The 14,100-nt window shown below is 35.9% G+C and overlaps 1 protein-coding gene across 1 annotated transcript; it reads left to right on the plus strand.

The window, feature by feature from the left end:
* Positions 1 to 725: 725 nt before the first annotated feature.
* On the plus strand, positions 726 to 14,094 carry LOC110454160. The gene is made up of 5 exons (XM_021503535.1): positions 726 to 776; positions 5,399 to 5,723; positions 7,022 to 7,069; positions 7,712 to 7,741; positions 9,386 to 14,094. The coding sequence occupies exons 1-5, from the start codon at positions 741 to 743 to the stop codon at positions 11,752 to 11,754; spliced, it is 2,808 nt and encodes a 935-aa protein (XP_021359210.1). The 5' UTR covers positions 726 to 740; the 3' UTR covers positions 11,755 to 14,094.
* The last annotated feature ends 6 nt before the right edge of the window (positions 14,095 to 14,100 follow it).

Raw genomic sequence — 14,100 nt, forward strand, 5'->3', positions numbered from 1 at the left:
AGGTGCAGTATTTTGTAGTAGTGGGTACAGTATTGTGTAGTAGTGGGGACAGTATTATGTAGTAGTGGGTACAGTATTGTGTAGTAGTGGGTACAGTATTGTGTAGTAGTGGGGACAGTATTATGTAGTAGTGGGTACAGTATTGTGTAGTAGTGGATACAGTATTGTGTAGTAGTGGGTGCAGTATTGTGTAGTAGTGGGAACAGTATTTTGTAGTAGTGTGTACAGTATTGTGTAGTAGTGGGTGCAGTATTGTTTAGTAGTGGGTGCAGTATTGTGTAGTAGTGGGAACAGTATTGTGTAGTAGTGGGAACAGTATTGTTTAGTAGTGGGTACAGTATTGTGTATTAGTGGGTGCAGTATTGTGTAGTAGTGGGAACAGTATTTTGTAGTAGTGGGGACAGTATTATGTAGTAGTGAGTACAGTATTGTGTAGTAGTGGGTAAAGTTTTGTGTAGTAGTGGGAACAGTATTGTATAGTAGTGGGTACAGTATTGTGTAGTAGTGGGTGCAGTATTGTGTAGTAGTGGGTACAGTATTGTGTTGTGAGTAGTGTTTGATTGTATTGATTAGTATTAGACATCCAGACATGCTTGTCCAACCGAAATAATTTATTGAATAGCATAATGCTATAATGTTTTGGTGATTGAAAGCAACACAGTGATGTTGAATGCAAAAGTGTTTTTAATCTATCTCTGAACATATCTTTCATATTTCGTTCAGATCCAGACACTCTAGAGATGTCAGAGCCCAGCCAGACAAGCCGGCCAAGCACTGTAAGTTTATTGACGCTGTACAAAGGTGATAATGAAATATGGTGCATCCTCTGTCGGTTGCCATCATCTGTTTTCCGCATCATTGGTTTAAATGACATCTCCTCTCAAAATTGCTGAGCATATTTCAGCTAAATGTTAGTGAAAGCATTTTTGGCTCATCATATATGGCCATGTTATAGATATGGTATCAGACATGTGTAATAAAACCTAAAAGTGTTGTGATTGGTCATAACAGTTGGAACATATTCCTATGCCACAGGTGGACTTTACAGGTAAGTGGGGTCGATCTATTGTTCAGCAGTCAGCCACGTGTGAAAAAGACACTGTTAGGTCGTGATGTTGTTTACATTACGCGTCCAGGTGTGACACCACACACCAGATCCCGGGGCATAAATTATTTATTGAATGGTGCGGGGTCCGTCGTCCGTCCGGCGTCCGTCCGGCGTCAACTTTTTGCTTCAAACAACTTCTTCTCAATAACCAAAAGGCCTAGGAAGATGATATTTGGCCAGTAGCATGCTTGGATCAAGGCTACCAAGTTTGTTCGAATAAATGACCTTGACCCACTTTCAAGGTCACAGGGGTCAAATATGTTAAAATCTTCAAACAACTTATCAATAACCAAAAGGCCCAGGGTACTGATATTGGGCCTGTAGCATGCTGGGATGAAGGGCTACCAAGTTTGTTCAAATGAATGACCTTGACCCACTTTCAAGGTCATTGGGGTCAGATGTCTTTAAAATCTTCAAACAACTTCTTCTCAATAACCAAATGGCCCAGGGTACTGATATTGTGCCTGTAGCATGCTGGGATGAAGTTCTACTAAGTTTGTTCAAATAAATGACCTTGACCCACTTTCAAGGTCACTGGTGTCAGATGTCTTTAAAATCTTCAAACAACTTCTTCTCAATAACCAAAAGGCCCAGGGTACTGATATTGGGTCTATAGTATGCTGGGATGAAGGGCTACTAAGTTTGTTCAAATGAATGACCTTGACTCACTTTCACGGTCACAGGGGTCTAATGTCGTAAAATCTTCAAATGACCTCTTCTCAATAACCAAAAGGCTCAGGGTACTGATATTGGGCCTGTAGCATGCTGGGCTGAAGGACTATCAAGTTTGTTCAACTGAATGACCTTGACCAACTTTCAAGGTCACAGGGTCAAATGTCGTAAAATCTTCAAGCGACTTCTTTTCAATAAGCAAATGGGCCAGGGTACTGAAATTGGGCCTGTAGCATGCTAGGATGAAGGACTACCATTTTAGTTCAAATGAATGACCTTGATCCACTTTCAACCTAATGTCCTTTTAATAGGTTCTTTTGATATCTTTATATTACAAGTGTTAGATTGATAACAGGTGAGCGATGCAGGCCCATTGGGCATCTTGTTCTTCTAATTACCTTCATTTACCAATGAAAACATGATAATAACCGAAAAGTGACATTAAATGACGTGATATTAATTGAAATGTACTGTACAATATATTAGTACTACATGTACTTTAATTAGATCACCTGAGGTTTGCTCAAGTGACCTATTCCGATTGCTTTCCATGCGTCGTCCATCGCGTGTAAACTTTTTTGGCTTCTTCTCAAGAACCAATGAATGGGTTTCAACTTGGTAAGGACCATCCTTGGTGGAAGAGGGCATCAAATTGTAAATGGAAATGCCCACCCTACCCCGGGGGGCCAGGGCGGGCCCTAAAGAGAAAATTAACCAATATTTCAAAAATCTTCTCCAGACTCAGATGTACTACAATCTAATTCTCTGCATGGATGGAAAGATCCAGCAAAGGGTTTATATACATGTAAATTTCATTACCCCCAGGCCATCCGTTCTCCTTTGTGGAGGGGTAAAGTTTACTATAGTTACTCATCTGATGGTGGGCTATTCAAATCACCATGTGTCCGTGGTCCGCCGTCCGTCGTTAAACAATTATTGTTATCAGTATTTCTCAAGAAGTACCAGAGGGATTTTTCTCAAATTTTATATGTAGGTTCCCCTTGGTCCTTAGCTGTGCAGGGCAACTTTTGAGACTGATCGGATAAACAACATGGCCAACAGGCAGCCATCTTGGATTTTGATAGTGAAAGTTTGTTATCGCTATTTCTCGGGAAGTACGGGAGGGATCTTTCTCAAATTTTAAATGTAGGTTCCCCTTGATCCCTCGTTGTGTATGTTATATTTTGAGACTGATCATAAAAACAAAATGGATTAAAAGAAGAACTAAACAGATCTTTCTCATATTGCAATGATCGATTCTATTTCTTTCACATTAAGTACTGTACTAGTAAATATGTGAAATGACAAACTCACTTTGAAGGTTGGCTTTCATACACATCAGTATTAAGTTTAGATCAAAAGTTACCTCAAGGTGCATTTACTGTTAACATGACTCGATCAAACAGATTAGAGGAAAGAAGAGAAAAGATCAAACTGACAAAGAACTAATGAAGATGGTACAAAGGTGGGCGCCAAGATCCCTCTGGGATATCTTGTTGGTATATTTTGTCCATTTTCAGAAGGAAATTATTCTAACTTGGATAGAATGATTATGATGTCGGATGGCAATTAGATGGTATGAGAAAATAAGATCCTTCGCCATCTTCAGAGGCTGGAAGGGTGGGGCCAAAATGGGGAAAATGGTTAAAAGTTCAAAAATCTTTATCAGACTCGGATGTTGTACAATCACAGGTACTATCCTTGTCTGTCAATACACCTATAATATTATATTATAGGTGTATTGACAGACGAGGCTAGTACCTGTGGGTGCATTATCTAAATTGTAAATTTCATTATCCCCCAGGTCATCTGCTCTTTCTTGGGGAGAGGGTTAAGTTTACTATAGTTTATTATTAGAAGAACTTTCTTTTCAGAGCGATTAGTATGTTCAATATTAAGTTTACGAGTGAAAACAACTCGCCTTACGATATATTTACATTCGTTTCCACCGGACGTAAAGCGACGCCTCACGTCAGTTCACTTTCAAAGCACAACATTGCAATAGGAGTTGTTCCCCTTTGTACGATCCAAGCTAAAATTTGCTTAGATTAATGGCTTTGCGTGGGACAGAGGGAGAATATTTTCGAATGCATGAGATTTATGGCTCCCGTGGTCTGAGACATGTTTCTGTCTGAGTAAGGATGACTCGGCGTGAGATTTTATCTCACGCTGTGAGAGTTGGCAACACCATGTTTCATATGACATGAGTTTTATCCGATCATGAAATCAAACGTAAACTGGAATTAAGCGTTATGTATAATGTCTCCCCAGAGAATAATTCCTCCATGATAGGTAACGGATGATTGTTCTTGGCAGTAGTATGGGCTGATGTCTCGAACTGATTTTCACGAGGTCTGCATATTGTCAAGCTAACCAGGCTTTTACCAGATAGGCCACATGTAATTTTTCCTGTGGTAGTTTGTAATCAGAGTTTTGATTGGTCAAATCAACAAAAGTGATACTTTTCACTTTTATAAAATGAATAATTTTCAATATTTACTGGTAAAAATGTGCAGGTAACTAATTATATTTCTCAATACATTATATCAAAATAATTAATTTGAATAGTTTTTACAGTTTTTTTCCTTTGGTGACATATGACAAGTTTATATTTCATTTTGTTTACATGTTGATTTCAACATCACATCTCAACAATGAAATTGAGCTACCAGTACCTATAATATATAACTCAGGTGACTGCTAAGGCCATTGGGCCTTTTGTATAAATAAACTTGTTTAAGTCGCTCTCGGCAGGAGCCTGCCAGGGCTTATTGATTTTTGCATTTTTAGCTCACTTGACCCAAAAGTAAGATTTTACTTTAAACAATTTCTTCATAATAACTAAAAGGCTTAGGGTGCTGATATTTGGCCAGAAGCAAACTTAGATGAAGTGCTACCAAGTTTGTTCAAATAAATGACCTTCACACAAATTCAGGGTCACAGAAGTGAAATATTTTAAAAGCTTAAAACAACTTCTTCTGAATAACAAAAATGCCCGGGGTGATGATATTTGACCAGTAGCATGCTGTGATGAGGGCTTTTAAGTTTGTTCAAATGAATGAACTTCGCCCATATTCAAGGTTACAGGAATCAAATTTTAAACTTTAAACAACTTCTTCTGAATAGTCAAAATGCATAGGGTGGTGATATGTGACCAGATGAAGAGCAATATATTTTGTTTATGTGAATAACCTACTTTGACACATGTTCAATTTTACATCTGGTCAATTGTGTATGAACCATTAAAAGTCATTTTCATAATATGGTGGTGATATTTGGCAGGTTGCATTCTGGGATAAAGGGCTATAAATTAAAAATTTGTTCAACTTAATGTTATTCTTTGACTTTCAAGCTCATAGGGGTCAAATGTGTTAAAATCTTTTAACATGTTCTTTTGAATGACTTTGAGTCAAGACACTTATATTTTGCCTGTAGCTTTATTTAAGTCCATTTCTAAAGTTACAAGTGTGAGATTAATATCAAGTGAACGACACAGGCCCATTTAGCGTTTTGTTTGTTTAAAATCTGTGAAAAATACTGATTATTCCTGTTCTTGTAATGTAATGCCTTGAATGTTCCCAGGTATTGTCATCAGGGTTTCTACACTTCATGTTTCAGGTTTGTACAGAAAAATCAGAAATGGCTTCAGTTATTCCAACAGAGGCCATAGACATCCATAACGACTTGGTGTTTTATCTTGGAACACAGATTGAGGAGACCAAATTATGTCAACTTAAGAACCTGTTAAAAAATAATCCATTAACCCCAGTCGACATTGCTTCAATTAAAAACATCTATGACCTATTCGACAATCTTATGAGATACAAAACAATAGCTGTGGGAGACTACACACAATTTGTACGGAAACTTGAACTTACAAATCCTGACCTGGTGGGATATGTGAACGAGAAAGAAAATGCAATAAAAAGCATTGTTGATGGAGGTGAGTCAGACTAACATATTACTACATGTCTATATCAATAATATTTTATCAAAATTAAGGTACTCTGCATAATATACCTGTGTAAAATTAGTTTTAATTCAATCATGATAATGATTTTTCTTTTCATTTCCTTTGAAGTTGTTAAAACCTTGCAGATCTAGAGCGACCACAAACTACATATATGTTGGTGTTATATTTCATGACATGAATCCTTGTTTTATACACAAGGAGTTTCACAGGTGTCTAATAATTTTATATTGGGTATCTAATAATTCATAGGTACAAGCCTGGACAGGAAAAAGTACATTACACAACAACCAGGATGTGACTTAGATCTGGTACTATATAGAGACACTCGAGGGTAGACATATGAATACGTTGAGAAGTTACAGTGGGGACAATGCAATTAGTCTAATTTTTGAGGCAGTCTGCCCCTTTATCAAATCAGATATATGAAACAAGCGGTAAAAACACACTTACTGCTGAATTTCTAATGTTAGAGGAGGGATGTACATGTACACACAAGTATACATGTAAGAACATATTTTCAGTGACACCCACGCATTGAAAGGACTATGTAACAGTGCTGGTTGTTCAAACCGCTTTTTGTCTGTAGTTTAGGGTTCATCAGTCAGGAAGTCCATCATTCCTTGTCTGAACAATTTTGCTGTCTGTGTGTCTGTCTGCTTTAAGAGTATTCTGATCAAGTTCCATAAAGGACCTGAGCCATCATATTTGGATATGTTGTGTAAATAGGAAGTGTTAACCTTGTTATGGATTATATACTTGGCCCATATAGTTCTGTATGTTCCAATTTCAGAGTTCATGAGCTCAAAATTCATGTTGCAATTTGATTTCCACAACTTCTTAGTTACCTCAGTACCAATATTTGTTCAGAAAGAGAAAAGAAAAAAACCTACATACCAGCATGCGCAACATTCCATGATATCTGAGCCACGATCCCTCTGGGATCTCATGTGTTCTGTAACACTTTCATCATGGTGTCAACAACATCAAGATAACTAGCTCACTTTAAAATTACAGAAATGGAATCAATGTTGTAACGTCTTTCTGATCGATATAAAGATGGTAATTATAGAATACAGAACTCATGTTATAAAATCTTTGCAATATTTTGTCATAATTCTTTCAGTCCAAGTATACAATGTAAGCCTGAGGTGTATGGTGGATGGAAGTTTAAAATTAAAATTGTATTAAAAATAATTTTATGAACTTATAACAATCATAAATGGAATGATTTTGATAAGTAAGTATACATGTTTTCCATCTATTTCCAGATCCGGCTACTAGGATTGCTACAACATCAGACACAAGCCGAGACAAAAGTAAGTTTGACAGCTGCAGTGTTATCCACAGACCTTTATAGCCAGACATACCATCTGGTTATATTTTACTAGCAGGTTGTTTTCTGAATTTGAATGAAGAAACTAAGTATAATGGCGTTTTAAAAAGATATACAACAGTCAGACCAAGTGCCAGAAAGCTAGTATCTCCACTTAATTATTATCAATATATAGGAATACATGGATAGTCCAGCTACCTTTGCCTTTGGTCTTAAGTGACTGGATAGACAAGTAGCTTCATTATTAAACATATGGAGATATTCACCTCTTTAAAATAATTAATTTTAATTTCAGTTAACAAGATAATCAGGTGATTTGGTGAATCGTTTATGTAAAAGACACAACATGGTTATTTTGACATAACATTGATATAAGGTGTTTGTGAGTCAGAAGACAAGTATCTGTACTAGTTCTCTATACATGTATTGATATCTACTAGCTGTGTATACATGTAATGATATCTACTAGTGTACTATTAAGATCCATGGTTTGGTAACTGACTTGTCAGGTTCAGATCACTGTGTAAGATGTAAGTAGTAATAAGAAAGTTTGTCTTGAATAAATCATCTGTTAGAAAATTCAAATTGTGTCTTACCTATTTAATGTAAATCTTTTATTTTACAGAAATCCATCCTGACTTAGAACCCATGATAGGTGAGTCTTACCTACTGGATTGGACATGGTTAGAGAAGAAATGCAGCAGATTTCCTCAAAACTTGGACCAGAACGACATACACCATCTAAAGATATATGAAAGAAGTTGTATAATTCTATTTGAACAAGAATCTTGGTTTGCATATCCACAATCTGATTGAATTTATTCTTTTTCTATTCCCACACTATTTGATGTAGGATTTGACAATAGTTCATAACAGGTCATGTTCTGGTGAATGTTATTGCAGCCAATCATTGAAATGCCCTACAAATAGTCTCAATATTTCAAAAACATGTAATTAAACATGACTTCTGTATTGAAGGCCACCAGGTCATGACCTCTTGCCACGTCATCATATCTTACATCATAAATATTGTAGAGGAATAGAATGAAAGATTTTGTTTAAATCAGATTGGAGTTATAAGCTCATCTGGAACAAAGTACCAGTGAGCTTTTGTTGTGGTGCTTCATCTGTCGTCGTCTCTGTCTTTGATCAATTTTCGCTTTAAATGACATCTCCTAAACCGTTAAGCAGAATTGAACCAAATTCTCAAATACTTATGCCAAGGGAATCAAAAGATTTATAGATAAAGGGGTCCCCTTTCCCCCACTGGGTGCTGGGGGCAGATTTGCATTAAGTGACATCTCCCCAACTAATGGGCAAGGTTAAACAGAATTGTTTTTGTAGCATCTTTAGCCCGTGGGAATCAAACTTTACACAAATTAAGAGCTGATTCTTGGGGGTTGAGAGTTAGGATCAAAAGAGGTTGAATTGGAAGTTTAACTTTGAATGACATCTCTTCCAAAATTGCATGGCAGGTTTTAAGCAAATTGCTGTGGTAGTGTCCTTTATCCATGGGGATCAAAATTTATGCAAATGAATTAAATTAATATGAAGGGCTGACCGTCATGCTTAGGCACTCTCTTCCCAAAGTGTCGGCCAGATTTCAACTAGATTTCCAAAATAGCCAGGTGACGGATTCAAGGCCCTAAGGCCTCTTGTTCTGTAACAACTATAAGTTACATCATTCATGATTGTGATGTCTCCGCAAGATATTGAACATCGGATCACTGACTTACTAGTCTTGACGTCTACCTATTGGGCTAAAAGGTCTCATGGCTCATTTGATAGAACACAAGACAAGTAAAACAGAGGTCCTGAACTACTTCTTTTAGGATAAACATGCCAAGACTTAGTTAAACATAGTTAAACATATTATTGGTACATAAATGAATAAACATTAAATTAGAAAGAATTTCAATTGATCAACACTATTTGACTGCTAAAAATACCTCATTTTGTGACGTCATACTAAACGTATTTGTGACGTCATGATTCACTGTGAAACTGATTTTTGCTTACATAATGTTTTGTGAGAATGAAGTTTCTAAATTTGTGTTGATTGGTTATCATAACCGGTTACATATTGTTTTCTGTGATTGGTAAAATATCAGTCGATATATTTTATGATATTACAATTAATTTGTTCATTCAACCCTCCTTTACAATTGATTCCCTACAGTATTCTGTATTTGGAAGTAAAATGGAAACAAAACTTTGACTTACATAGGTTTTATTATAAAATATCAGTTTCACACAATTACGACTTCTCAGCCTATATCTTCTTCTTTTTTACTTTCAGAAAGAACCAAAGCCAAAATCATAACAGAAAAAAGGGACAACAAATTCCACCCCACCAAAGGTTTCTGTGATGCTAAAGAAAAGCTCCTAAATAACAGGGTTGTTGTCATCAAAGGAAATACAGGAGATGGTAAAACAGCGATCGCCGTTCAACTCCTTCATTGGCTGAGTGAGGAGCAGAAAGCCGGACAACCCCTACAACTTCACGAGATTAAGAAATTAGATTTATTGGCTCCAAACTTGAAACTGATCACTTTTATTGATGATATTTTCGGTGAGAAAGATGTATGTAAAACAGATGTAGACGAGTGGAACAAAAGAATCTTAGATGTAAAAACACTTTTTGTAGATAAACAAGCCCAGACCAATTTTCTCATCATTACTATTCGTAATGAAGTATTCAATTCTTTGGAAAAACGTTCTCTTGGAACAATTTTAACCGAAGATAACATTATTGATCTGAGTTCACAAACATACAAACTTGCAGAAGAAAAAAAAGAACTTTTAGAGCTGTATAAGCCAAAAAACTTTTCATGGACAGACGAAGAAAAAACACAAATTTCAACTTATGCACCGAACATTGGATTCCCACAATGTTGCAAGCTTTTCTACAATTCTGAAGAATTGCAGAAAGAACGAGTTAATTTTTTTGAAAATCCTTTTCATTTCTTGAATGAAGCATTGTTAAGATTACAAGAATGTTCTGCACTTTTGTACCTCTTCCTTAATGGTGGAATGATAAGGGTCCAAGATCTGGATCCAAACAGTGAAAACGTCAATAAAATATTGCTGGAACAAGCATTTTCAATAAAGTTGATTGGTGGTAAAAATCACACAGCCACTCCGTTCTGTAACAAAATTAGAAAAATGGGATTTATAAAGGACAGTTTCGATGAATTATTAGGCTTTTTGGTAAAGAAGGAGAAATTTTGGTCTATTGATCATGAGGACGTGTACAGATTTAATCATCATTCTATTTATGTTGCTGTGGCACTTTTGTATGGAAAAGTCACACCGATTGGCTATATACAGAATTGTCCCAGCCAATCCCTCAGTTATCTAACAACCTCAAAAACAGCTACAAACATGATTGTCATAGCATCTGATCAGTATACAAAAATGTGTGAGCGTCTACTCCGAGAGTTTGAATGTAAGGAGTATCCATATGATACTTGTATTGGCTCTCTAGATGTATGGAATGATCCTGTATTTGTTAAAAGATTTGTCAGGTTGTTGAATGACAGAAAAGTTGATGAACTTGCTGTGCTGAATAAAGCATGTCATTGTGGTGCAAAAGAATGTGTTTTATATCTTCTGTCAAAAGGTGTAAAACCTGACAAGGACACAGCATTGTCATTGGTTACTAGTAGACATTGGATTGATAGTAACAGACAAGTGTGTTTACTTAGGAAAATTGGTGTATACTTGAATGATGAGTCAAAAGTTGATGTGTTGAATGAAGCATGTGATTCTCGTGCAGAAGAATGTGCTTTATATCTTCTGTGTGAGGGAGTAGAACCTGACGAGGAGGCAGTGATTAGTGTGGTGGAGGGACAGAGTGTGAAACTGTTACGTAAACTACTGGAGTATGACGTCACTCCTACGGCGAGGAATACGTACAATGAGAATGTCCTTCATGTGGCGTGTTGGCGTGTTAGAGAAGAGATGGTGACGTTGTTACAAGACAAGTACCCACACTTGGTACATGACACTGATAGGTTAGGACGAACGCCGCTCCATGTTGTGGCACGGAGTGGAAACTTTTCTAGGTTTCAGACACTGGAGAGGTGTGTACTTAACTCCTTATATAGAGTTGACGACCAACAACACAAGTGTGAGTCGGTAAATGGTCGTGTGGTTCATAGGAACTGTGTGTGTGCTCAGTACATGGCTCAGTTAGTGGATAATAACGGGGGAACGGTGTTACATTATAGTTGTGGGGGGAGTGGTCAGAGGGAGATTTATTTATATCTATGTCAGTCGTACCCAGCACTAACTACAGTTGTAGATAATGCCGGGAGTACGGTGTTACATTATAGTTGTTGGGGGGGTAACAGGAAGGTTTGTTCAGATTTATGTCGGTTGTGCCCAGCACTAACTACAGCTGTAGATAATGACGGCCGCCATTGTCTACATTACTTAGCTAGGGAACCAACAGATGTAGAAAGGTTCACCGAGTGTGAATCTCATGTTAAACAATACCTAGAGTCTACAGGACGTAAGTATGACATCACAACCATACTTAACAATAAAGGGGAATCTGTTTTAGACCTAGCAAAGCGAAGGGCGTCGTTCTGGGCGAAGTACCGGCCCTGGAGGACAGAAAACAACCCTTTGTTAGATCATCTTATTAAAGTGTTTGGTAAATAGATATGATAATGATTTCCCAATAAAATGTACAGTTATTATCAACACAAACCTTTTAAAACAATCATGTGCAAAGGTCATGTCAAGATGAATTGTTTAAACGAAGACATTTTATCAGTTTTGATTTTTTTTTTGTCCAAAGTTTACCGATCTCCACGCTCCGTAAAATGGCCAGGGTGTCCTCTAGGAGGTCCGAATGATGTCTATTTCTTTGGGAAACACTAAAGACCTGAGAGGATCAGGTTTTAGACCAGAGTTGATGAAATAAAACTGATGTTTTATGATCGGTCATGATTGTGGTGTTATAGATTGTTTTAAATGTTATTGAAGTATTGCATACATAATGTCCATACTTGCCAACTTTCTCTATTTTAGGAGGGAGTTTCGATTTTGGGCTCTAAAGTTTAGCATTTTCAACCAATGAATTTGCTAAACTATTCCTATTTACAAAGATCTGATGACTTCATCTGAAAGAACAGGTCAGAAGATGCCATTCAAAAGTATTATTTATTCTCTATGGTGTACATACACTCATTTTATTTATGCTTTTAATTCTGAGAATGTGTAATCTCCTCCACTGAAATTTTAAAAAGTTGGCAAGTATGAATGTTAAGTCCTGTGGATGAATGAAACCTAAACAGCAGTTAACTTGGATACATTGTAGATAAATTGGAACGATATTGAGGATATCCATCGCTATTCATTTGATGATTAAACATGTCTAGAGTATAAATTTTACAGTAAATTACACAGTTCACCAGTAGAGACTTGTAAACCTCATCATTTCAAATATTATCAAAACATTTTTTTATTGTAATTTTTTTATAGATTGTTCAATTTGTTGACATTTAATTATCTAAACTAATTTATTTATACTAGAATTTATCCTCATTTTTTTGTGAAGTCTAAGATTTATTGGATGGTAAACTTATATATTTTTTTTTTCAATTCAATTAGTTCAAAAAAGGAAATTTAACTGGTACAAGGATGTCTCCTTCAGGCTTCGGCAGAGGGGAAAAATTGCCAGGAGTCCTGGCCTCACAAATGACAAAACAGACTTTGTCAGGAGTGAAATATATGACTTTTTTCAGATATAAATTCACATTTAGCAAGATAAAAAGTCCATTAAGCAAAACTGCATATTATGCACGTTTCTTAATACGATATAAATTCTAACGTTTCCTTGGCGAACTTCCAGTATTTTTTAGTAGTGTAAAGACGACATACGTCTTAAAATATCTTCGTGTAGAGTCCCACATACCGGTAATACCTGTATGTTTTCTAGTGTATTTCCAACCAAAATTTATGGAATAGATTTCTTTCATACACCCTTATCATATTATATAGTCTAGAATAATATCATTTCCGCAACATATATAACCAATTGTTTTTTCTCCATGCTTTGATAACAAATATGATCACTTGTGCTGGTAATTGTTATTTTTTATGCAATAGTAAAGTTGAATATATACCCAGTAAGATACATTTGAATTTTTTGACTAATATCCGATGACTTCTAATTCTATCATCTGTAGAGGTTGTGGAGGGGATGTAGCATTGGTTTTGGTCGACTACTTGAGTAATTCGTACATAAAGTCACATTTTGTCATTTCTCTAGTAAGTTCACCTCTAAAGGATCTTGATCAAATCCCAGACATTATACTCGGTAGGTTAGAGTGACAGAATAATGATCACGAGTCCTGGGTTGGATCCGTATATAATTGTTGTGAGAATAGAATTTACCCGGTATATTTCACAATGTCATTGTTCAACAACAATTGTAGAATTCAGCTTGATTTTTCACATAAAAATATTCACTTGTTTTGGAATTTATTATTTTCCTTGCATATTCTTGAAAAAAAATGTAATACCTTTCCATGGCCATTTAGAAAGAAAGAGATTTTGTGGTTGTGTTTCTGCAGTATTTAATAATTGTCTGTATCCTGTATATAACAATATAGTGTTACCTTGGATATTCTGTATATAACAATATACTGTTACCTTGGAAACCTAAGTTTATCAGTCTGAACAATGAGACAGATATAATATGTGTATGTATTTAAGAATTAAATATACTTTACATGTAACACGATTCTGTATAAAGTGAAAAGAATGTTTTGTGCTTACATGATGTAGAATGTTTCTTCAGGAATGTGTACATCAATTTAAATATTCTAGTATAATGTATATATGGAAATCGCATTATAATACTAAATAGAGAAAACAGGTTGTATGTCTGAATGAGAGATGATAATAGTATGGTCGTGAAATATAAATTTTACTGAAATATATTTGTATTGTGTACACACATTTATATTTATGTACTTTGTGAAAACAATTACATGACTT

This window comes from Mizuhopecten yessoensis, unplaced genomic scaffold, assembly GCF_002113885.1.
Source record: "Mizuhopecten yessoensis strain PY_sf001 unplaced genomic scaffold, ASM211388v2 scaffold7713, whole genome shotgun sequence".
NCBI classification, from domain to species: domain Eukaryota; kingdom Metazoa; phylum Mollusca; class Bivalvia; order Pectinida; family Pectinidae; genus Mizuhopecten; species Mizuhopecten yessoensis.